This window comes from Drosophila biarmipes, chromosome 3R (assembly GCF_025231255.1).
Source record: "Drosophila biarmipes strain raj3 chromosome 3R, RU_DBia_V1.1, whole genome shotgun sequence".
NCBI classification, from domain to species: domain Eukaryota; kingdom Metazoa; phylum Arthropoda; class Insecta; order Diptera; family Drosophilidae; genus Drosophila; species Drosophila biarmipes.
In genome coordinates, this window is record NC_066616.1 from 10,766,501 (window position 1) to 10,792,445 (window position 25,945).

At 42.0% G+C, this 25,945-nt stretch overlaps 1 protein-coding gene across 2 annotated transcripts in view; it reads right to left on the reverse strand.

Moving 5' to 3' along the window:
• Positions 1-11,218: 11,218 nt before the first annotated feature.
• Positions 11,219-25,945, reverse strand: part of LOC108032143 (dopamine receptor 1) — a 29,745-nt gene continuing 15,018 nt past the window's right edge. For both annotated transcript variants that reach the window (XM_017105982.3, XM_017105980.3), the window contains exons 4-6: positions 25,014-25,143; positions 16,500-16,745; positions 11,219-14,256 (exon numbers count right to left, since the gene is read on the reverse strand). In XM_017105982.3, the coding sequence (XP_016961471.1) occupies positions 13,716-14,256; positions 16,500-16,745; positions 25,014-25,143 (917 nt within the window). In that variant the 3' untranslated portion in view covers positions 11,219-13,715. The remainder of the gene's footprint in view (positions 14,257-16,499; positions 16,746-25,013; positions 25,144-25,945) is intronic.

Consider the following 25,945-nt stretch of genomic DNA (forward strand, 5'->3'; position numbering starts at 1 on the left):
TGTGGGAGGGGGGTTCGATGGGGAAATGGGAAGTGGAAAAGTGGGAAATGGTTTCGAAGTCAACCTAGGGTTATTGATCTAAGCATATACATACAGAGACATATACAGATATACACAGAAACATTACGGCTAAATCTTTAATCGGGGACTCTCGGCTACAATGAGAAACGCACACACATTTAACTAGTTGTTACCGATATTGTTTTAATGCATAGTTATTTATCCATTTTCTAGGCGTATTAGACAGCAACAATGAACTATAATTTTCCACTACGGATTTGCTTGACTTACGCTGCTTGAGATTCAATAATTTACAAGTTAATTGCCTCTATGCGGATTATGTAGTTCATGTTTAGACTATTAAATGCTTTCAGCATAATTGTTGAAGTGTGGCTAGTGATCCACTGACCACTTCGATTCGCTATTCATTCATGTGTTTGTGTTGCTTTAATTTAATTGTGTTTAATTTAAGTTAATTTAGGGTTCTTAGGGCTAGACAAACGTTTAAGTTTCACTTAGCGCTTTCAAGGGTTCCTTAGTAAATTCGAAAGTGGGAGAGCAAGAGGTACAAAAGAGCCTTACATACAGTGTGTTCTCGATACATGATACATGACTTTGCCATTCGGCTTACGACTAAAAACTTGGTAGTTTCTGTGTTCCGTTTCCGCTTGATCTTCTGTCGCCTATGTGGTAATACAGTATAGATAAATATCTGAGGGTCTGCTTACTTTCACCCCCTTTTTGCGTTTATTTACATAATTTAATCTCGAGATTACTCGAACTTACTCACTAGCTTTTATTGGGTACAGTTTACACAACGCAATCACCTTAAGGTACAAAATAGTAAAGCAAAGGTACAGAATTCCCATGGCTGAGTGTGTGTGTGTCGGTGTCTGAGTGTGGGTGATATGTGGCTGATGCTTAGTAATTAATAATTCAGAACTTTTCTGATATGTTCGAGAGACGCTAAACTGCGGTTCGCAGCTCACCGCTCCGTGGGGGTGGTTCGCTTTTCCCGCCTTTCCCACCGACAGTTTCCGCACAGCTTGCCAGTGCCATAAAACTGCAGTTGTGCCCGACATTTGATGCGAAAATGCAGCTCAGCCGAGGTCCCCGAGGAGGATATGGCCACTAATGCTCCGGCATTTCCGACCCGCCGACCCGCCTACTCCCGCCCACTCCCACTACCACTCCCCCTCCCTCACCCAACCAAACTCGACGCAGCTCAGGGCGGCTCAGTGCAGCTCAGTTGAGGGAATGTGTCAACTTCTGTGTCAATTGTATGGCCATTAAACTACGACGCAGCATCAGCACTGCCATTCTGCCCTGCACTCGAAGAAATCCTACTTTAAATCCAAGGAAAAAGTTTAAAAAATATAAATGACATTTGTAGCTTATATAAAGAAATTCTTATAGTTTCAGCTTTACAAAACAGGAAATAGTTCGGTTCAAAATCTCTAGGAGATTACACCATTATAACAATTAAAAACAGCACACAAAACAAAATAATTCCTAGCTTCACCTATAAATGTGAGATACTTTTGAAGTAAAAAACATGCGTACTGAAAAATCATTTTCGAAATCGAAATCAATTTTAGGAAATGAATTGTATAATTGATTGTATAATTATTACAAAAAATGAAAATACAAAAGAAACTACATCAAGACTATTTATTACTTTTAAATTAACAAAACAAATTTTAATAGTTGAACAAACAAATAACATATACATATGTTAAGATAAATCGATATAGATTTTTAATTTAATTTAAGAGGTAATATGAGCAAATGTTTTATTTCACCCTGAAGGAAAAAGTAGTGTCTTAATTTAATTTAATTTTTTTTGAGTGTTCTTATTTCATATTCGAACATGTCAGACATTTTTCGACATTTGGCAATTCCACGTTATCTCTGCAGCGCCATAAGGCCAAGTTTTATTTCCTCCAAAAAAATTCCTGTCACCAGGCAAAGTAGAATTCTTCGGGAGCGGGGTACGGAAGTCCCCAAGTCTCTATAGTTTCAGCTCTTAATGCTGCTAAGCCAGCTGTCAGTTGCAGTGGAGGCGAAGATCCCGGTGACTGCAATTCACTTTGCTGACCAGGAAGAAAAGCTCGAAGGCGGAGGTGAAGGGTTCAGAGTATGGCAAAGAGGTCGATTAGATAATTTGCTGATGCCACTCCTGGCCAGGACACTTATCCTCCTGGCAATTTTCGAACGCCTCGTCGAACTGTGAAGTGAGTACTGGGAACATTCGAATTAAGAACTCAAGAGCTGCTATGAAACAACTTTCAATTGGCCTATCTGCGGTTACCTAATACCAAAAAACATAGGATTTTCTTTGATTCTCACAGTTTGTTCATGCGAACGCTGAAAACCATTTGCAGAGTGACCCGCTACCAGTTTTTCCCACAAAACATATACCCAGTCTGAATTTATTTAAGCATGCAAACAAAAGTGTTGAAAATGGCTGCAAGTACACATGGCTGGATGGATAAATGGATGGCTGGATAAATGGATGGATGGATGGCCTGATGGATGGGCGGGTTGGCAGCTGGTGGGCGTGTCAGTCGGAAAATCGCAGCATGTTTCACGGCAATCACTCCGGAGCATTGTTTGCACTGCTCCGCTTTTATTTTCGCTGCAACAACGGAATCGCGGGAAAAACTAAAGAAAAATAAAACAGAGGAACTCGCGGAAAAAGACCAGGGCGGCACAAATATTAAGCAAACAAAAGGCGAGCGCTAAAGAGGGCGGGAAGAAAAGCCTTTCAGCTTTTCACTTTTCATTGCGTGCCATCGTAAAATGAAAAGTAGTGCGAAATATTTGAGCGGAATCTATGTCAGCAGTTCGCCGCTGACGCAGCTCGTAAAAAGCTCGGGGCCCCGTAATTTTTATGTCCGGAAAACTGGTCGAATTACACTCGAGTGCTGCATTTTCCCCGAAAAAAATAGAGAAAAAGCCCCGAGAACTTCGTTTGCACTTTTGACCACTTCTCTGTTGCAACGAATTGATCTAATTAGGCAGCAGAATTGAGAGGAAAGCGGACCGATGAAAGCTTCAAGAAAAACTTTTCGATAATGATTATTGATTCAGGACAGCCAGTGTCGGGTCAGGCTCATAAGTGTTCTTTTTAATTTCTACTCGAAGAGAAATCGTTTTGCTATTATGATTATTATGGCGAAACTAGTTTGATTCATTTATCAAATTAGGGCTGAGTTTTCTATTTCATCTCTGATTAATTTGTATTAGAGAACTAAATAGGAAAGCGAAAATCATAAATTCTGATTGGAAATGTCATAATTTATTTAGAACTTAGAAGTTCAATGAATTCCTTTTGAAACTCGACTAACCTTCACTGATTGCATACTTTTAGGCACCTGAAATGGCATTTAAGACAGATTTAAAATTCCAGCGATTTGGAAGGAACCTCCAATATAACGATGACCTTAACTTTATTAAGGAGTATATTTGTTTCTACCTAAATAGCACATACTAACCGCTATCAACCTTGAAGCCTATCCAGGGAGAAACAAAGTGGCATCATCACTAAAAAGAAATGAACTCTGATATATTTGAGCAGCAACAAGCTGCCATCAAATAAACTTTTCCCACTGAACGAGGTCGGCCTGATTAATGGGCGATACTTTCGGTGGCAAACAGCCACAGGAAAAGTCAAGGAAAGCGGCTTGATTTATATCTAACTGAGCCAGAGACTGATGGCCACTCTGCTGACCAGCAGCAGGAGGCCTTCAATTTGCCGGACAAAAGTCAAGCGGACTCTGCACCTAAGCCCAGGGCTAATGAAAACGAAAATGAGAGTCAACGTTAAACGCTTTTAAAAATCTTGGCAGCTTAATGGCCAATTAGCGAAACAAAGGGACATCTGCCGGCAGCGGGAGACGGATGAGGGGCAGGACCGGGCAGCAGAAGAGCCCGGAGGCCTAGATTTCAATAAAGTGGATTCCCAAGACACTCAGTCCGCCGACTAATGGAGAAGAATGGGGCTGCTCCAGAGCCGCATAAATTACAATTAAGTGTAATTAATCATTGCTGAGTGGCCCGCCGGCATCGACATCATCGTCGGAGTATCTGGGCCAATTGAGGAGGCAAACAGCCAGATGCGGACCTGCCGCCATTTGTTTGGCCGTCGCCTTATCCCCACTTGGCAGGAATTCCTGGAGCAGGACACTCGGGTGATTGGTTAGCTGCGTGGCCACTTAGCAACACTGGGAACAGGAGCAGCTGCAACACCGAAGGCACAGGAAGCGGCAAGGAGAACAGCAAGAGAAGAATCAGACCTCTGAGCAGGTGACTTGCGCTTAACACCTTGGTGATCCTACATTTCCCCTCCTATAATCCAATTTCCAGAAAACTACTTTTTCTTTTGAAGTTAGTTTATTTTAGCAAAATAAACAAACAAATGCCCGAGAAAAATATACTTCATAAAATTTATTACATTTTCACATCAGGATAAATTCCAAGAACAAATAGTCAATATTTAAATATTATTAATTAATTCTTATGAAATTAAATTTCGACTTTAGTTAAGTTGGAGCTATTAATTTCAAGAAAACGGCGTCAATATTAAGAGATTAATCTTAAGAAAATGTATTCTTATGAAATTGAATTTCATTTAACTACCTTCTGTGTAAGTTAAATTGTAAAAATTAAGTGAAGTAAAGCCAAACCAGAACTAAATTAAATTATCAAGAAAAGTATATATTTTAAGATATTAAAATTTCAACTCCGCTAAAACATAACATAAATACATTTTGCTTGCGATTTAATATTGGACAAACAGAACACCAATTTATTACCCATGATTTATTTGCAAATATTTATTTTGTTGGCTACATAGTTTCTATGTAAATTTTAAGTCTTAAATAATAAACAAATATTTGAATAAATGAAAAGAACAGTTTACAATTTAGCAAGCACAAAACCCTCCCCAACCATTTTACATCGTGTGTACAAACACTTTGTTTGCCAACAAAAATGGTTACATTTTAAAGGGAGTCGAGTTCATTTACATTTTCATTTTCCTATAACTAATGCATAAATCTGACTAATTAAAAAAAATAACCTTGTTGGGAAAATATCGGATTAGAGGTATAAAATATACAAATTAAATGACTTTTTGCAATTGGATTCTATTTGGCTTAACATGTTTTAGCGAGTCCAACTAGCACTTAACTTATTCGGTGAATATATAAAAAGTAACTATTACAAAATGAATATTGATGACCTTTCTGGAAAAGCTTTAGAAATTTGCGGTAACCTACTTAGATTTTTTGAAGCATTAAAATGTCCAGTTATTGTACTCTAAAGCTGAACCAACTAAAAGTTAATTTCCCCACAAACCTTTGTTGTCATGTAATTATTTACAGCAACTGGGCAGCCCGGGGTCCGAGGGAAATGTGAAGAGGAAATTAAAAATTGAGATTTAGGCAAATTGGCACAGGCAAACAATTTAATAAATAATATTAAGTGTTTAGGGACTGGCCAACCAGGCACGGCATAGAGTTCACCGCAAACTATTTTCGTCCGGGGCTCATTTGTGGACGCTCGGCCGCTGGAGTGTTAAGGGAGGCTGGGGGAAAGCCAGGAGGAAATGGCCCATGTCTGCCTCTCTGGGCCAGGTCGCATGTCCTGTCCTGCACTAGTTGGCCAAGGCAAAAGGCAAATCAATGAATGGAATGAAAGAGGATGGCAGAGCGGGCGGGAAAACGGGTGGAAAAGCGGGCGGAAAAGTGGAAAGCGGACGCAGAGAGCGAGTGTGCTCCATCAGCGGCTCGTTCAGTTGGAAAAGTTATTGCGCCAGAAGTAATTCTATAAAGAAAGCTGTCAGCCTCTCTTTCGCTCCGCCCTATACCCATCTTTTTCTGGCTGCCCTGACCTGGGAATTTGCCTATTCAATATGAGTATTTCAGTTTTCAGCTGCTAAACGGAACTGGCGCTATTTCAGGTCCTCGAAAAATCCATTCGCACGTGGGGGTCCGCACTCTCTCAATCTATATATATAAATCGCTATATATCGGGAATCGATTTTCGGGCATCCTGCGGCTATTTGCGGTCTCGGCCAGCGAGTTGAAGAGCCATTAACGATTCCGTTGAGTGGGGCATATTCGATTACCAGCATCGAAAAGGGTTCCCCGGGAAGAGGAATTGTTTCTGGGGCCAGTTGAATTTTTTAAAAATAATCCTAATTTGATTAGTTGGGTTCAATCGCTCACAGGCAGTCGAAAAGAGTAGATTGCGAAGGATACATAGGGTATGACAGGGAGAAACAGAAAGATAGAGAGAGAGAGGACCCATTCCCCAGAGACAAAGGACACTTCGCAGTGGGCATTGTCAGGAGCAGAGAGAAGAAGTTCCCAAAATTGATTTTACGTTCAACAGTTTTATTTGCCAACATAATTTAATAATAAACTTTGGCACTTTTAGCCCTGGCCGACGGGGAGGGGAAATTCCATGGAGCCACTGAAGGGCTCTGGGTGGCTCAGTGAAGCTTGAAATTTATGTTCACGCCTGCATTGTTGCCTCGCAGCTCTAGCAGGACACTTTCCCTGATCCTGGCCCTCGGGCGGCAGCTGTCAGGAGCACAGCACACGGTTAACCAATGGACAGAGCTCGGGCTCGCAATGGCATGTTATGGCAAGGTCTGGTTCTGGTTCTGGTCCTGGCCAGGTTTTAGTCCGAGTCCCGCTTTAATTGGAAAATCAGGCTGCGTCGGTGGGGAAGAAACAATATTTCACCAAATAAATTTCGTTTGAAGTGCTCGTTGTGTTATTGTTCAATTTGCGGCCAGCTCTGGTCCAGCCAGTTGCTGCCTTTGTCCAAATATTTGTCAATTAATTAAATGCCGAAAAAAGGAGGTTAGGTCGGTGTGAAAACCCCAATAAATCATTCGTGAAATGTTGCCCCTCTCGAAAACCTCGTTGTGCCATAATCAAAAAGTATTCATATTCGGTCGAATTTTTTCATTCAAAGTTTTTAATTAGATTTTCTCACTCGTTATGGTTGCCTTGTTATTTATATGACTGAAAACAATTTATTTTGCGGAATGCACGGCTAATTGGTGTGCGGAATTAAACGCTTGAATTAAAAAGTTATGTCTCTTGGCCTCATCTCCATTTAACCGAGACGAGAATTGTGTCAATTGTCAGAGAAATAACCATTTAAAATATTTCAATAAATAGTTGGTAACGTGTTATTATTCTCGTTTTTAGTGGAATGGGAATGCTGTCAAATTTCATAAAGGAACCATTTTAAATATTTAAATGAATAGTTTGAAAAGAGGTTTGTCAGGTAAATAAAAAAGTGGTTACAAAGATGTAAAGTACTTTATCTAAAACAAATTTCCCGATGTAGATACTTTTTTACATTGCTTTGTTTTAAAATGAAGTGAAAGAAAACACATGTACATTGCTTCAAAGGAATGTTGTTTTCTAGGAATTTCTCTCAGTACCACTGCAATTTACTAAAAACACCTGGCCCAACTTAGTCGGGCTAGAAATTCCTTGAGTTCCCGCACCAATTAACACTGTAAGCTCGACATTCTCGCCTCCCAGTTCACCTTTTCTTCTCCGTCAGCTTAAAAGACGGCGTTCTTAAAGCCCCATCAAATATGCGGGTTGTCAGGCAGAATCCCCGGCAGACCCCGGGGAAAATCGGGTGGAACGCCCGCCCAGCAGACCGCCAACGATGCCGGCTACGACGAAGTAATTCAATTTGGGTTTAAAATTGCAAACTGCAGAAGGAGCAGGCCGGAAGGGAGGCTGTGGGACGGGACCTTGATAAAAAGGTGTAGGCTGCAGCCGTTCGCCTGCGGACTCAGGGGCTTCCTCCTTAATTAAAATGCATCGCATGTGAGGGTCGGGATATAAAATCGATTGAGTGCAGCTTAAATCGCCCGATACTTGTCGGAGCTGGCAGGGATCAGGCGAATGGGGATAAGGATAAGCGGCGGCAGTGGCAGTGGCGTCCCGGAGAGGATTAAACGACTGTCATCGTAAGTGGCGCCGCGAAATGGTCCCAATTCACTCGATGCTCCCGGACAGCCATCATTTATTCAGAAACTTTTGCCTTAAATTGAATTTGCACGCCGATTGAATTACCGCAGCTGGCATTAAGCCCTGAGCCGAGTGCATTACGAAATGATTTCGACGCAACTCTTTTGCATTTGGGGCAAATAATTTTAATTGCATGCTGCGGCAGGTGGAGCCGCATCCCGGGGGAGGCAGGGATGAAATCTATCTAAACTTTGCCTGCATTTGTTATTGTTGCCGAGCTTGGAAAACTTTGTCTGTGCCAGAAGTTTTCCGCCCTCCTCCCTGTTTTTTTTGTGCACCCCCAACGACAAAAAGACTCTCGGAAAAGGGGCAAAAACTTTGTGCGGGCGGCGGCAAGAAGCTGAAAATCAAATGAAAGTTGCTGGCCAACGACTTAGAGGCAGCTTAAAGCACTTTAAGTTGCCAAATGTCAAGGATTGCGTACACGCAGCGGAGGTTAAATGTCAAGTTCATAGTAGCACGGACTGGAATTGTTGGACAAAAAGGCTGGGAAGGCGTTTGTACGCCTACAAAGATTTATAAATTAACCTAATTGATTTTCTTTAGGTGTTTAATTAATTATGATAGGAATTTCGTTATGAAACTGCAGTTTAAATGCCAAAAAACACAATGTAATTTCATTTTTAATTTTGTTTAACATATAAATATTTACCAGCTTATTAAAATGTTTTAGAAATTCTAAAATAGGCCCCTGAACAAATTAGTTTTAATTAAATTTACATTAGATTGACACCGTCTATTAGAATACTAGAATTTCAAAATATAATATATTTTGGGTCTCAACAAATAGTTTCAATAAGTTAAAGCGAGAAATATTCCCCCAGCTCATGTGAGCGCAATTTCGGACGTTTATCGAAATGTTTTCGCTAATTTGCCTAGCCGAAAATGCCAGGGAGTAGGCAAACGAAAGAAATGGTGATTAAAATTGTGTTTTTATGATCCATTGGGGCGTGACCGGGGCTGCTGGGGGTATTAAATGTGGGCCAGCCCCGGTGCTAACGTATAAATTAGCGCGCCAGGCGCTGTTGGTAATAAAACGTTTTCGCGGGCGTACGTTGCGTATACGCAATGTGGCGCAGGAATGCCAGCTCAGCCGAAAAGTAGGCTACAAAATGACACGCGCCAGGAAAAGATTTAGATTGCGAGATGGCTGGGAAAAGGAAAGTGGAATGGAGGAAGAGCCAAGAAAAGGGAGGGAAAACTGCGTGTAAGCTGAAACTGCGGGAATTTGTGGAAAGTCGTAAAGCAAAATAAACACTGGCAGGCGTAAAAGTTATAAAAATGCCAAAATATAGCCAAAGCTAAGCCAAGCGAGGAGCATAAGGTGGCTGCGGAAAACGTTCTGGTGGCCAACTGTTGATAGTTGGCAGGGCTTTGAGGGCGTGGCAGTGAAAAGCCAGACACACACCCACAGAGTAACGCTGGGAAAATTCGTTTTAGCCGTCTATCCAGCCATTCAGCCAGCCTTTCATCCATCCATCCGACCATCCATCAATCAATCAAACCATCAGGCCCAAACCAGTCACCATCGATGGGCCTTTCCTAATGTGAGGCGACCGCTTTGAGCTCCCGTCGCCAATCGACATGCAATTTATGCGAAATGTTGACATTCATCGCTTGACTTTTTCGGCTCGAGATTCGAGTTTAGCATTCGCAAACGGGTAAATCCAAACAGATGTACAAACAGATTTTAAAGCGGGGCTTAAAGGATTGTCAATTGAATATGTATGGCATACATTATGCGCACAAGGGATTAGGCCCAAAGGATTGAAGCCAAAGTAATGATTTTCGGGCCTGAAAATCTTACAAGAGTGGGGAAATCAAAATAAACACACATTTGTGGCCATTGAATTGGGTAACCTTAGCCAGAAGCCAAACCACTTTGCACAATTTCAAATTAAAAGCTTCTCTTGAACATTCGATTGGAGGCCAAATGTTTGCTTTATGCTCATTTGTGTTATTTTTAAATTGAACGCGTTTTTCCTGGCTGTTTGCGCAAAAAATTTAATTGTTTGTTGCTGTTATTGACGTGAATTTGTATTTGTATTTCCTCTGCATGCGGTTTTTTCTCCTTTTAATTGAATTGCGAAAGCAATTACGGGAAATCTGTTTATTTAAGCAGCAAATAGACAACAAAAGAAGTCGAGACTTTCCAGCGACTGGGGGAATTTCTTCCCTGGAGTAGTGTAGTGGGTTTTTGTGCAGCGATTATGCTAATGAAAGGGCATGTTCAGCTCGGCTTGGCTTGCTGGGGGATCCTTTTTCCTAGACGCCACTTTTCCAGGCTGGTCACGTAGGCTGCTCCTAACATGAATCTGGCTAATACAATTAGAAGCCGACAGCCAGAGGCTGGAAAAGCCAAAGGAGAGTCTGGCAAAAAAAAACCGTTTCAGAATGTCAAATGTTTCAATTAAAACTCGCGAAAACAGAAACCTTAAAAAACGCGTTCTTTGCAGGCCTGAAATGGATTTCCATGATTGAAGGACAAAAGGAATCAGAATCGAAATCGGAATCTGCCGTAGTCGCAATCACCAAATTGCTCCTAGCAAACCAAAGATGAACAAGGGGAGAAAGCCTAAAGAAGGGGGGAGAAAGTGGAAGAAGGAGGCAGTGAGAGAAGCAACAAAGTGGCACAAGCAGGAAGTTCTCTAAGGCGAAGGCACAACAAAAGCAACGCTTCCGGGCATTATCTTAATTATGCAAAGCCGTATCGAAAGAGTTATGGTGAAAGTCCTAGCCCACGGCAGACTAAGACAAGTGGTTGAGGGACTTTAGCGGCTTAAAATATACTTCTCTAAAGGGTTATACAGCCCTCAACGACATGGTAATATATATTTTTGTAATATTAAAGTAAAAATCTTAATTCTTTAACTTAAATATATATTTTAATGGTTTGTAAAAACATTTATTAACATTTTTTGGGAAATGTTTATAATAGCCTTTAAAGTTGCCTCGAAAAGGAAATTTTCCCATTCTTAACCCATGGTGGACTGCGTCAAATGGTTCAAAGGGCTTAGCAGCTTTAAAAATCCTTGCTCAACGGGTTTTACATCCTTCAGTGACATGTAAATATATTCTTCGTATTTTAAAAGGAAAAATAATAATTCCTGGTTTGAAAGTGGTTCAGAAACCTCAGCGTCTAAGAAGATCTTTATTTAAAGAATTCCATCCTATTAAAAATGTTTATTTCATGACCATCACCATAAATTGTTGTGTACTTTTTGTACGACAAATGTACCTAACATTCATTTCAATCAATATTCAATATAGGCAAATTCTGAACATAATGGGTTAAGGCTTAGGGCCGCGCCACGCACATTTATCATGCCGTTTTTTGAGGGCTTAGGCAACGACAAATTCCGAATTCCAAAGTCAGAGTCAATGGCTGTGCCCCAAATAAACCCAAATGGAATGTGGGAAGTGGGCCAGGACCTCAGTGGGTGGCTGGGGAGTGGGTGGAAAGGGGGCTTGGAGGCAAGGCCACTGCGTGTGTGCCATAAAGCACTCAGAGGCCGAAATTCAAGCCTTTCCACCGGGCGGAGAACCTGCGACACGTGCAAAATCGTTGATGGAGTTGAAGTTGAATTGATTGCGTGCCAGATGTGGCAGTGCCGATTTCCTTCCAGTGGGCGTTGCGTTGGGCGGGCCTTCCCGGGGGCGTGGCCATCGATAACAAATGCCGCTTCGCCTTTGTTCGCTGTATTGTAATTAAAATGACGAAAGCAGCGCCAAAGTTTTAATAAACTGCCAAAATAAATACGAAAAGGAGAGCGCGCGAAAGGGAATCGAATAAACAAAGAATGAAAAAGTTGTAAGCGGATTGTCTGGATGGGTTGGGTTGATATGGGGCTGGATGGGGTGGGAAATAAGTACTTTGTATTAATAACAGAAGCGAAGGGGAATGGGACTTGGCAAGAGTTGCGGCATCCGCAAATAACCGGAATTGAAACTCGAGTGCCGAGGGGGGAAACAGCTCGCAGGCTGAGATACACCGGGAAAAATCATAATTTAGAAAACAATTTCGCCACACGGATGGGTAAATAGCACTTGAAAAAGAAGAAGAAAGAAAAAGGAAACTAAATTGCTGGTTACTTGTTTTTAAAATGTAATAAATAGGAAAATAAAAATAAATATTATTATAAAAATGTAATTCTGCTAACTATTTATTAAAACTACAAATACGAAAAAAAAACTATTATAAAATTGTCATTATATTTCTACTACGGGTTCCTTGATCAGAATGTTATAAACACAAAAATAATAATCAGAAATACCTCTCTGTCATTATTGTAATATTTTATAGGTCCCTAGGTCATGTCAACGCTACCACCTATTCTTTCCTGATAACTGTTTGATTTATTATCGCGATATTTACACTGTCTGACCCAATAAATTAGACATTTTTCCCTGTGCTGGCATAATTTTTCATCCTGGCGTAAAGAGCAAACTGTTTACATTTGTTTCCCCCCAGTGGCTGGGTTCTGGAGCCCGGGATACAAGACAAGACATGGCCGGAGAAAAACGGTGCCAGGGGCAACATGTTCATTACGCCGCTGGCTGATAGCTGTGTTTTCGCAGGTGCCGCTCATTAAATCACCCGGTAATCAGAGTTCCCGGAATGCGGCAGCCAAAGGCTAACCTCTCGACTGGCTGCTATTGTTTTCGCTTGCCGGTGTCAATCACAGTTGGCTTAATTAACATCGTGGAACAGATTTCAACGCATAAATTCAAATCAGTCTGCAAAGTTTGGTCGTAAAAACTCGCTATCATCGTGGCACTCCAACTAAACATAACATTTATAGTATAAATATGGGAATGTGGGGGGAGTCGGCGGGGGTTTTACAGCTTTTGTGCGCTGTGCCCGTAATAATAATAACAACAATAATCATTTTGCATGATTTACGAGTGCAGCTGGCAGCCCTGTTCGCTGAATGGCCATAAATTCTCATCAATAAATCAAATGTAGAGCGCTTCCAATATGAGGGCGCCGCGATGTATGCAGCGTTTTCTTCTCTTCTTTTTTCTGGGAAGTGTGTTTGTGTTTGTTTGTGTTGTCTGTGTGGGTGAGTGGCAAGTGACATGTGTCACTCCATAATAATCGCATTTGCATGGAGCCAGACCGCCATGAATACCCAAACAGAAACTTAACTAGAAGCTCCTCGGTGCCGGGTTGAAGATCTTAGACCTAATCACGTTTCGGGTTGGGTTTCGATTTGTATCTCTTTTTTCTTTCTTTTTTCTTTAGGTTTTACAGCTAGATACTAGTGCGATTAAGTATACGCATAGTTGATTGCTTAGTCTCGGGGACGCGCTGATAATACTTACAGGTTTCCATGTCCACTGGAGCGGGGCTGAGGATTGCTGGGATTGCTTGCGGTTGAAGCTGGGTTGAGACTGGATCGACTTGGTTGTAGGAACCCATTTGCCGGCCTAGAGCAGCTCCGTCTCCATCTGCGCGGCCTCCACGGTCTCCACAATGGTGGCGGTGGCCGCCGTGACCGAATCTCATGGAACATAGCGCGTGGTCAGCGCCCCATCGTCGTCGTCGTCCACGTGGAGGCCACCGCATCCGCAGGGCAGCCAGGTGGCCGCTCCGCCACCGCCGGCGGAGAGATTGAGGCAGCAGCCTTGACAGCCTCTTGGTCAAATCGCGGAGACCTGCTCCAGTTCGGCGCTGGAGCGACCCGAGTTCATGACCACCACGTTCTTGGCGGCGTAGTCCGTGATGAAGCGGTCGCTGTTCCGCGGATGGATGTTGCCCACGTCCTGGGCACAGCACCAGGGGTTCCTCATGGTCAGGATGCGCTTGAAGGCGTCGCGGAACTCCTTGTTGAAGATCGAGTAGATGATGGGGTTGAAGGCCGAGTTCGAGTAGCCCAGCCAGGTGAGGATCTTGAAGGTCTGGCCCCCGATGCAGGTCTTGCAGAAGGCGGCCGTGATGTTGACGCAGAAGAAGGGCACCCAGCAGATGAGGAACACGCCCATGATCACGCCCACCGTGACGGCGGCCTTGTGGTCGGACACGTGGTACGGCGAGCTGTGGGTGTGCAGGTTGCGCACCTTGAACTTCTTGGGCTGGTTCTTCGGGCGCCGGATGCTCTTGTAGCGCTGCTTCTCGGCCACCTCGCCGGGCCGGGTCACCGCCTTGATGGACTTCACGTGCTTCTGGGCGTAGCAGTATAGCCTAGGGAGGAGTGGAGCATTAGAGGTTTTAAATACATCTTATGAGGGATTTACATTTTTATTTGGATCAGTAGGGCTTAACGGAATACTTGAAGTAAATGTTAACACTCGGAAATCTTATTTAATGTATTTATTGTCATGGATTAGGGGAAATAAAAATGCAATTATATTAGGGTAACACAAATAACAATATAATTAAATATTTGTATATTAATTAATTTATTGTGAGAGAAATAGTTATCTATAAAAAAAAATCTATAATATGAAAAATTTGGCATAACGTCAAAGTAGTTACCCATAAAGATCTATTTAGAGTTAATTGTATTATGGTTTGTAATCCATTAATTGATATTTATTATAATCAATTTAATACTTAATAGTATAAACTACTTTAAAATACGTTCTGATAAAAATCAATAAATTAAACCACTTAAGTAGCCCAGAAACAATGAAAGTTTCAAAGTCATTAGGCACAATTGAAATTCAAAGTTAGGACATTCCGAAAACACTTTCACACTGACAGCTTTGCATTACAATGTTTATTGTAAGTTCTGTGTAAGCACGATACCATCAATTATTTATCACCTAATGAATAGCTGGTCTTGATTGTGGCCCGACACAAATGCTTGTTTCTGCTTTTTCGCCACTGGTTACGGCTTGTAATTGATATGATAATTATTCACTTGGGCCCCTGGCATGTCAATTAAATGGGGGCCCGGCCGACAACAATGACTCTGTCCACATCAATAACCAAAGGAAACACGCTGCGTATACGCAATGTCTGGCTATCATATCCAATCTTCCACTTGAGTCGCTCTCTAAGCTGCCACGCCCTTCCCACTTTTCGCAGCCCCCCTACTTCTTAGCCAACAAATAAACAAGCATATGTGTCTGTCTGGCAACTGTGAGTGTTTGCTCGTTGGAAGCCGGTGGCCACATAAAAAGGATAACAGGACCGAGGCAGGCCAGGCACAAATTATGACGATAAAAGTATATTTATTCTGTAATTTAACCGAAATTTGATAGAAAATTCCGATGGGGATTCGTTTGATGAGAGGATACTGGGATGCGGATGGGAGTCCTGGCCATTGGCTGCAAATCTCGTTAAGCTAAAATGGCAACGTGCCGCCGGCCGAAACGTTGATGAGCAGCCGGCGATGGCTGTTATCCTGTTGCTGTAGCTGTTCCAGCGCGGGAGTGTCCTTGGCCCTGGTCCTTTCGCACACGCCCCAGTCTTTTGCCAGCTCCTGGGGATTACTTAGTCGGACACTAATGCGTGCGCTTATTTGTTCAACCCACAACCCAAGCCCAAACCCAAACCCCAACCAAAACCCCTTGCCCCCAATCAGTTTCCCCATTTTTCTCTCGTGCCTCGGGACCATCAGGGGCGCAGGTCCTTGCGGCATTTTTCTAATATATTCAGCAATGCGATAGTAGCAAACTTCGTCAGTTTCTACAGCATTTTATTATTTACTTTTTACTACTTCTGGCCCAACTTCCGCTTTGTTTTCTGCTATTTTGTGCTCTTGCTAAGGGTATTCTAAAATGTTTATACTTAGCATATAGGCTACGAAGAAAAAAGGAATTAAAAATATTCAGAAAATGATTTGGCTTTCAGTGCTTCAGATTTCTAGCAGTTACAAAATATTTTATAAATTATAAATGAGTTCAAATATATATATTCTAGAATATTTTTAAATAGCCTATAGGATACAAACAAAAGAAAAATGTGATAAATAAATAAATAAACTTTCATTGCTTTTCTGGCACCTTTTTGGCATTATATAATATTTTATAAATAATATTCTAGGTGTCAGATAATATATATTATAAAATAGCTGTGCCTAACAAATATGTTACAAATAAAAACAGCAGCAGGATAATATACATTTATATATACATTTTATCTTTGAACTATTTATAGGTCAAAACATATAGAAAAGCTGGAATAGCTATGTATAGAAGGGTATACAAAAAGTTCTCTAAACAAAAGAAGACTTGCATGGTTTTTAAGCTCATAAAAATATCTGAGTTCCTGCTTTGCTTTCATTTGTAGAGATATTTTTGGCAAAACTTTCCTTTCGCCCGGGGAAGTTTCGTTGCCTTGCGGTGCTGTATCTACATAATTGCAGCTGCGAAAATATCTTCTTTTATGCATTTCATGTTTTATGCACAGGCAATTTTTTGGCCAGGGGAAGCGCCAATTTCAGGCTGCAGAGTATCTGGCTGACTTTTCTGACTTACCGACAGTAGATGCCAATCATGACCACGCAGGGGAAGTAGAAACTGATACAGCTCGATACGACGGCGTAGGTGGGCGTGAGGTCCAGGGCGCACGTGGGGTACTTTTTGCCATTGTCCTCGAAAATCAGCGGCTGGTCGGGCCGGTGGATGCCCAGCGAGATGGGCACAAACGACACGAAGGCGGCCAGCAGCCAAATGGCGGCGATGGTGATGACAGCCACGCGACGTGTCACCCAGCGGCCGTATCTGCAAGAGAGAGGATGGAGGGGTGGAGAGGTCAAAGGGTTGCATCAATTTGCGGCAAAGGAAGCGGAAATACACGCGCCATGCCTGCTGCTCCTCCTCATCCTGCCCTGGCTCATCCCCGGCTGCTCCTGGCGTTTCCCTTTTTGTCCTTTTGCCCTTGCGGTAAGCGGCAAGGGGTAACACACACACGCACAGCAGGAGCAGCCACACTCGGCAAAAGTTTCGCTTAAAGTTCGGGGTTTTAAAGCTCCTGTTTAATTAATCAGAAAGTTTGTATAGTAAGCCCCATTACATAAATTAACAGTCTGTGTAAAAGTCAAAACTCTGACAGGCAAAAGGAGTAACTTAAGCAACAAAATCATTATCTACTTGTAAGACAAATTTAAAATGAAGAAAGTCTTATTAAGGGAAAACTAATTTATGATCTTTTTGGATCTTTGAACTTATTATTTTGAATTTTGATTTAAAAGATGAATCGAATGGTATTTGAGAATATTTTATATAAAAATAACACTTAAACATCTGGAAATCTAATAGTTTGCTGATGCTGGATTCCCCCTTTAAAAATAATTTGATGCAATTTAATTTTAAGTGCACAACAGCTGGAGCAACACGTGAAATGGGCGGAATCAGGGCGCGGACAACACGGGCATGGACCATGTCCTGTTTTCCCGATGTCCTGATGTCCTGATTGTGGCTTTGCATGTTCCTGGCAATCCCTCAGCGCCCAGCAGCCATTAGACAACATCATTTTCGGGTGTGCGCGACAAGTGTTGACCCGGCCCCCGGCTGGGGCCAGCCCAAAGTGGGATTCCCGGACTGCGCTACGGATCAGATGCCGGATCAGGTGCTCCAGGTCGGTGCCGCATGTCATTAATTACTCGCCCTGGCCGGGCGACAAATCACCCTAAAACCCCAAAGACAAACCGCACACGCTTTGCGGCGAACGGCATATGCAAATCATCCTCGCCGGCTGCCTTTTTCGAGCACTTCGATTTTGCTTTTACAGCAGGAAATGAGCAGTCGCAGCGAACGCAAAAACCAAAGCCCCAGCCCAGAGTCCCAACCCAGATCCAAATCCGAACCCCAAAACCCCCAGCCGAAAATCCGGAGCCCCGGTTCTGGCGCCATATGCCGCATCGTTTTGGCTTGTGCAGGAAATCAAACAGAATAATTCGATTTCGATACAAAGACGCACTCACACACACTCATACTCAAGGACGACGTCGGAGCGGAAACGGAAGTTTATGTAATTGTATTCACATACAAATTCAATTTCGTTTTCGGCACGAAAATTGATTTCCATGTGACGAAAGCCCGCAGCTTGAGTCCCCGCCGCCTATCCACTCACCTGTGAATAGTGATGACAAGGAAACTGTTTGTATTTACCTAGACAAATATTTGAGTAAGGTACGAGGTATACCAAAAATGTACTTCCCAGACATAAAAAGTTAATATGTAGGTACTTTCCGGCGAAAAACAACTTTCTTTTTGATTTACAAGACCAAAACTAGTAAAACTAGTGGTCAAGTATCTTTTATCGACAATAGTCTGCAGAAAAAAGTTTATCCGTTTTTTATTTATTTTTATAAATATATCAAAATTAGCCTTATACAGAACAGAACTTGTTTAAAAAATGATCAGTATATTATAGAAAAAAAGTTAGATAATTTCTAAAAATAAATCTTGTTGTTACTTGTTATTATGCATAAAAGTTGTTAAAACAAATAAACTATTTTTATGAAACTCATATTCGAAGACTCATAAACCTAATGTTTTTGCTTAACATAATGTTTTCGTAATTGCAGTTTTGAGTATTTTTGAATGATAATATTATTTTATAGATACAATTTAATATTATGCTACGCAAATATTCTATTTCGTTAAGCCAAAACTAATAAAAAACTGTATATAAAATACGATGTAAAAATGTGTTCCCAGTGGATGGCCGCCTAAGGTTTATTTATGTATTCCCATAAGTTGGGAATTTATTGCAGCCGAACAACATCACAGCCTGTCAGCAGCCCCACAATCCCACTAGCCTCCACTTGCTCCCTTCACCTGCTCTAATTCAGTGCCTTAGAGTGGCTGGGGGAGCGCTTTGATATATGCACATGAAGCTGCAGCCATTAGGCGACACACGATTTGGGCGGAAGTGGAGGAGCCAATCAGCCATCGATGGGCTAATTGAAATCGTGTGTGAGAGTGTTCCAGCTCTGCCAGTGTGTGCGGGGATGTGGCAGGAGCAGGCTGCTCCAACCAAAGGACATTTGCATTTAACGCTCGCACCGAAGCTGCCGGCTTGACTGGCTGCGTGGCATGCGGTGGCTTTTGTGTTTGTCCCACATGCACTCAAGAAATTACCGCAAGGCACGCACAACGATCCTTTTGCCCAGGACTCCTTTACTAACCATCCAGGCCAGAAACCCCCACCCCCTTGGTTTTTGTGCCGTCATTTGCATAGTTCGAGTTCCCCTTTTCCCTTGCTTTTTGCCGCTCCTGCCACGTCAGCTTGGCCGCTTTTGTTTTGGCATCTGAAATTTGATGACTCTTTATGAGCGTTTTTCGTAACTGTCATTGCTAGCACGTGCTCAGGGCACTGTGGGTCAGAAGGTTAAGAAACCCTAACCGGGTTTCAAGTTGCCAAAAGTTGAAAATCAGTGGGGATAAAACTGAAATACCGAGAAAAATCACGGTTATTAGTTACAAGTATCAAATTTGTTAACAAAAAGATCGACGAAAGTTTATTTTATTTTCTGATCAAAAATTTGCAAGCATAAAATAACTTGGATTCTCTAACATTCAGATATAAAAGTCATTAATGTTTAAATTACATAAAACAAAATGTACTTCTTAAAAAAATATAGGTCATACAAATGTTTAAATACTTTGTATATTAAAATATAATAAAAAATGAATTTAAATATTTTATATGGATAAAAGATACCTCTTTTAAAAATTCTCAGCCAATAAAAAATATGAATGAAAAATAATAAACTGAAATCAAACATTCAAAATAACCCTAATGGCTACTTCCGAATTAAATTAGGTGTTCTTAAACGCTTTTTAATTTGAATAAATTAAAGGGAACGTTCTATTTTAGAGGACCCTCTATCAATTCGTTTGTTAAATCATCTTAAGGTTTAGCTAGTACAATTCTTATTCTAAATAAAATTGAGCGCTTCTCGTCCCCCTTTGATTTATCAACCCCCATCAATTTTCAATCTTGTACCATAAAAGCACCCTAGGAGTCCCCGATGACTTCCTCCTGTTTTCCGGGGGTCCAACCCCACAGTTCGGTGTGGCATTTCCTCAGCCACGACCAGGACAAGTGGAAAAATACAATTACAAAAAGTTCCCAGGTGCGTCATTGTTGCTCGAACAGGTTTTGCGGTGTGCGTTTAAGTGTTGTGCCTTCGGTTGTTCGGCCAAAACCCTTGAACGAGTGTGTACCGCCCATCAAAACTGCTTAAACCTCCTGCCAAGGCCACCCCCACCAAGAACCTCCTGCCTGCGGCAACTTTCATTGTTCTTTCAGTTTTTATTGCAGTTTAAAATGAATTTCACATATGCGCCTGACAGTTACGATGATGACAGGCGCCAAAGTCAACGGCAGAACCAAGCAAGAAGTGAAAAAACAAAGGGAAAAGGCGGCGAGGCATCAACTTGTCATATAAAATTCGAAATTTTCTCATTTTCGTTATTTTCCTGGGGCTGAAAGTGGTGGGAGCGGAGGCTGGGGGATGTCCGCTTCATCTTCACTTTGTCTGCTACTAATTAAATTTGCACGCGCTTTTTATCCAAATTGTTTTTGCCAATTTCCCGGCTCGGAAAATCCTGGCGAGCGCAATTAAATTAAACGCCTGCAATTATTCTAAAACGCTAAGAAAACACGCTGAATCAGCGATTCCTTCTGTCGGCCGAGGGACAGGTCCTAGATGAATGGTCCGGGTTTCCGGAGGGGATCTGGGGGCGGTGGCTCTCGACTCCTAATGAGACGCCGGCGCGTGAACTGTGCCCCCTGTTAAGAGCGGGGTGGCGATGAAAAAATGCGCTGCTGCCTCCACTTTGACATGCAAATAAATCAGATTTACATAAATCGGAGTCTAGAAAACGTGTACGCTAGGCACATTCGCATCCCAAGGATGGCAGTTGCCATTTCTCACAGACACAAAAGCGCTGCGCTGAGTTTCCCTGCAATTTTCCCGCCGCCAGTTGAGTTCAGCTCCTTGAGATTCAGACTGAGATGCGGTCTCAGATTCTGATTCCGATTCAGGTTCACCAGGAGAGTGGTGTGAGCGACGTCTTGACATCTGAAGTGTAAAATGTCTCGGGTACCTGAGCAGTCAGGTGGGCGTTGGAATCTGCCCAGGTGCAAATGCAAACGAATCCAGGTGGCCAAACTCAATTTCCAGGCGATGGCCAGTGGGCTCAAAGGCTGAGGAGAGCTCTATGCAAATGTCATTAACCCAAGGGCTGAAATTAATATTGGACAGCCTTGGGCGGCGTTAATCAGCGTTGGAAGCCACGATTTACATTACGGTTACATTTATCATCGAGTTTATCATCATTATCTGCGAATGGGACTTGCAAAATTTGAATTCAAATCAATTACAGGTGCTGAGTAAAGATAGGGAGAAACCATTAAATTTTGCTGATAAGCAAACTTTCCATATCTTATCAGGTTAGCTGCTACTTTTAAGGCCGACTTCTCAATGTCACGTTAAGTTTAGTTACTGAGATGAACAAAAATTGTAAGCTAGAGGCAATGTTCTAGTTAAATAATAACGAAAAGAAATAAAACAATTTAACTTCAGTTCAATTATCTCAGCTGGATAAGAAACTAAAACCCTGACATTAAATTGATAAGATAAGTTAACTAATATGTTGCTCAAACTCTCTTTGATTTATACAGCGCCACTTGATTTATTCCAGGATTATTTACTCATCGAGCTTTAACAGATTTTTTGGCAACTGCAGCATTTCGCAATGTATGCAGGACCCCTTGTAAAGTAGGAACCCCCTCAACACATCAAGATCAATCGAGCAATTTGTGTCGTTCACCCGTCATCAACCATCCGATGTCGGGCATGAAACGGCTTCCTCCTGCGGAAAATCTATCTCCTCGCTGTGCTTAATTTCACTTTCAATTCCATCTATCTACCTCTCTGTACCTTGCCCATCCCGAAGGACAAACGGAATTCGAAATCAGGAAAAATATTCCATGAAAACTGTCATTTGCCGTGCACCTTCCCCTGCCCCTCCCGAGCTCATTTAAATCCTTTGCCGTGGCATACAAAATTTGCAATCTGAATTTTCAGCTCGCCTCGACATCAACTTGCCACATCAATGAAGCGTTATACGCTCGCCAACTCGTTACGTGAACCCGGCCACACAAAAGATGCACAGATAGATGGAAAAGTGGGTGGAAAATTCAGGGGGTGGGCGTGTTGACGGGAGGGGCATCTGCTGGCACACCCATACAACACACAACACAAATGTCGTGTCGTTTTCCATAAGCGAATAAGCTTACCCCAGGTGGCAACAGAAACGGCAAAAGCAACAGCCAGCAGCCAAGGGGGCGGGTGTAGAAAAAAATATTTTTCTACTTTTGGCTTTTGGCTAAAAATAGCATCAAAGGATTTATTATGGCTCTTTCATGACATGGCGCTGTGGGCTAGGGCTGGCGACTGTCTCGATTTGCCGTAGTTGCCCCCTGTTGTCCAATTTCCAACCCACATCACCCCTCCGTTTGTGCGCCCGCAACAATCTCCTCTTTCCCCTGAGGCACTATGCAATCATTTCGCCGGGTAGCTCCTTTCTAAGCCAACTCCCCGCACTGCGACTGTCGGCGACTTGACCAACGTCATTTTTAACACAACTCCTATGCACAGAAAAAGATGATATTATAACCCAAATTAAAAAATGTAAATAATTTTCTAATGTTACTGTAGTTAACAAAATTAAAAAATCTTTCTGTTTTTCCACTTAAGATAGGATAAAATGTATTAAAAAAATCATTATATGATTCTATATTTAGTAAAATTAATTCAGAAATATCACTACTATTTTCTAAACTTATAGGGAATTTTAAACCTTTAATATTTTTTATCAGTGTTCTAGTAAAAATTAAGTTCTTCGAAATTCGGATCTGAAATTCCTAAAATTTAAAGCACATTTTTTTATTATATTTATATTTTAAAACTTATTTATTTAAATTTATTAAAATTTAAAGGACAAACAAAATTTCTAAAATATTTGTATCACAATTATTCACCGAATAACACCCTTTTCTCAATTTAATCAGTATTTTCTACGAAACAATGTAGCAAATTAGTTAGTAATTTACTTTCAGTGCAAACCTGTCAAAAAATAAAATAGAAAAGCGGATAGACAAAGGTTGACCCACTCGAAACCCCCCATACGAAGGAGTTCAGCTGTGGCTGCTGACACATAATAAATTTGTGCGTTGTTCTTGGCCGCAAATGTAATATTCGTCTGCCGAAAAAGCGTTTGTTGGATTGCACTTGTGGGGTCCGAGGCATTGTTGAAAATTTAATTAACACACAATTGTTGTGGTCCAGCCGGAAGGGGGGCGGTGGGGAGGTGGGCTGGTGGCTCTGGCAAGGGGCACTTGATGAACTGGTTTCAAGTTTACCGAGCAGACTTTCGAGTGACTGGACGGCCTTTGTGCGAATTGCTCGCCACTGGAAATCAATTTCAACTGCTGACTGCCGAGTGCCGACTACAAAGCGGACTAATATGGCTGACTGGCAGCGTTTTAGGCCACGACGACAGCAGGACAAGCTCATTGTCATTGTCGTAGTCGAAGGAGCGCACGGATACCGGGATACATAGACACACAGATGCACAGATACAGTACGGCACACAAGGACGCACAGCACCTGAGGCAGCAGAATTTGATTGTCTCTGGGGCTTCCTGCCGGGAGAGCGCAGCTGGAGCCACGTGCCGGATCCACAAGGTAGATTGAACTGCGATAATGGAGCATTCGGGCAGCCCTATCCCGCCGACAGATGAAGTCATTTCCAGCGGGTGTGAAAAATGTAGGCGGTATGTAGGCCACCTGGCCAAAGGTTAAAATATTTTCCTAGCGTGTCTAAGGAATTTAAAAGGAATGCCACTTTATTTAACTAGTTCGAAATTACAATGTTACAGAAACGTATGAAGGAACGTATTCAAAATTTGCAACTTTTGCTCAGCTTGGGAAGCCAGCCCCTAAAAATCAGGTTCTAAGTTATTTTAAAAGTTTTGCAACGAATTTCAATTCATCAGTTATAAGTTTGGCAGAATAAAATTACTTTACTTTATTAAAAGTGTAATAAAATCCAAACCAATTGAGTTCCAAAAGTTTTTATAACCAGGAGAATTTAGTTAAACAGGATGTTGTAAATTCTCGATCGCTTCTGAATTTGTTTAATTTAAACTAATTTAAATGTAAAGCCTAGACTTCTTTTTCAATCCTACTAAATTTCTGAATAGCTAAGAAGATTTTAAATGACTTTTAAAATGCAGCTTGGTAATTTAAACATAGATTTAAACTCTGGAATATAGAAACGTTCCTCTTTTATTATTTTTCTAACTTTAAACACCTCTTTAATCTCAAGAACTGGAATATCTCTATTTAGGTTATATAAAGATGAGTGTATAGTATATATATATAGATGAGTATATCAAATAAATTGAGATCCTGGGATTCCGAAAAATAGCTCTTTCATGAAGCAACTTTATGTAAATAATCTTGACCCCTTCTGTTCTTAAGAGCTCAAACTATTTTATTTAACAACATCGTTCCTCCAATCTGGAGACCACCGCCCAAACCACTCTACCGCAACCACTTTCGCCAGCTGGTAATGACACTTCTTTTGTTACTCTTTGTTGGCCTGACCCGGAGACCCAGTGAGAATGACTTGGCTGAACTTGGCGAAAGTGCTTAGCCAACTCGAAGATGAAGTCGCCTGGCGGAGAAGTGCAAAAACCCTCGGAACGCGCCATAAATCTGTTACTAATGAAACAATTATGAGCGTCGATTAATGAGCCCCCAAAATGCCGTAAAGAACTGGAGTGCCGAGGGGCATAAAAACGTGACAGGCATGACAACGCGGCGCATGAGTAACGTGCATGCAGAGCACCTGCAGCGGGCTGACATTAATGAATCGATAGGGCCACCATCGAGTGGCGACAGCCCGGACAATTAGTTATGGATTGGATGTTCTGTGCATGTGACAGGAATCCCGACAATCACTCACCTGAGCGGGTCCTTGATGTGGATGTAGCGGTCCATCGAGATGGCGCACAGGTTCAGAATGGACGCCGTCGAGCACATGACATCAAAGGCCACCCAAGTATCACAAAATTGCGCTCCAAAGATCCAATATCCTGGGAAAACATAGAAGGAGAGTGGGGTGAGCGGGTGTTTGATTGCTTGTTTAAAATGCTTAATAAGTACTTTCTGTCTGGACGTGGCGGAAATTGCCATGTTGCGGCCGAACGGAAAAAAGTTGTTTCATTTGCACGGCGCCAGCAACGAGAAACCAGGAAAATGCAGCCGGGAAAAGCGGAAAAGCAACAGAAACGGCGCAGAGGCAACCAGTGTCACCGGGCGCCAGATTCTTGTTTTATTTATTCATGTCGTAAATTGAGTTTAAATGATTTCATAAATTCATTTCCGCTTCCTGTTCTCCCTTTTCCCATTCCCCTGCACACACATATGTGGGCGTCTTTTAAATTCCACTCGCTCAGCCAAAAGTGAAAACAAATAATTTATTTTTTCGGGCGCTTGGCAATTTCATAAGTGCGTTGCAATTACGCCGCACTCGATTGATGTTCCGTGCCTGGCCAGAAACGGATGTCCTTTGAGTTCTGGGAAAATATAATTCGCCACACGGAAAATAAAGAGACACACCACCGATATACACATGAATTCAATAACAGATTTTACGCATTAAAAAGGTTATTTATTCGTGCTGTGGCCTTCGAACGATGATTTTTGGCCGATAAGAATATGCATATCATGCTCGTTACCGCTTTCATGCCAGTTAATCAAGCGTACTGCAGGATACGGCTCTTAAATGCCACCGGAAGTGCCTACGCAACTGGTCAAAGCAAAGGCGGTCCGTTTCGACCCAGCTCAGCCGTCAGCCACCAGGATGTGAGGATATGGGCAGATGGGGATATCAGG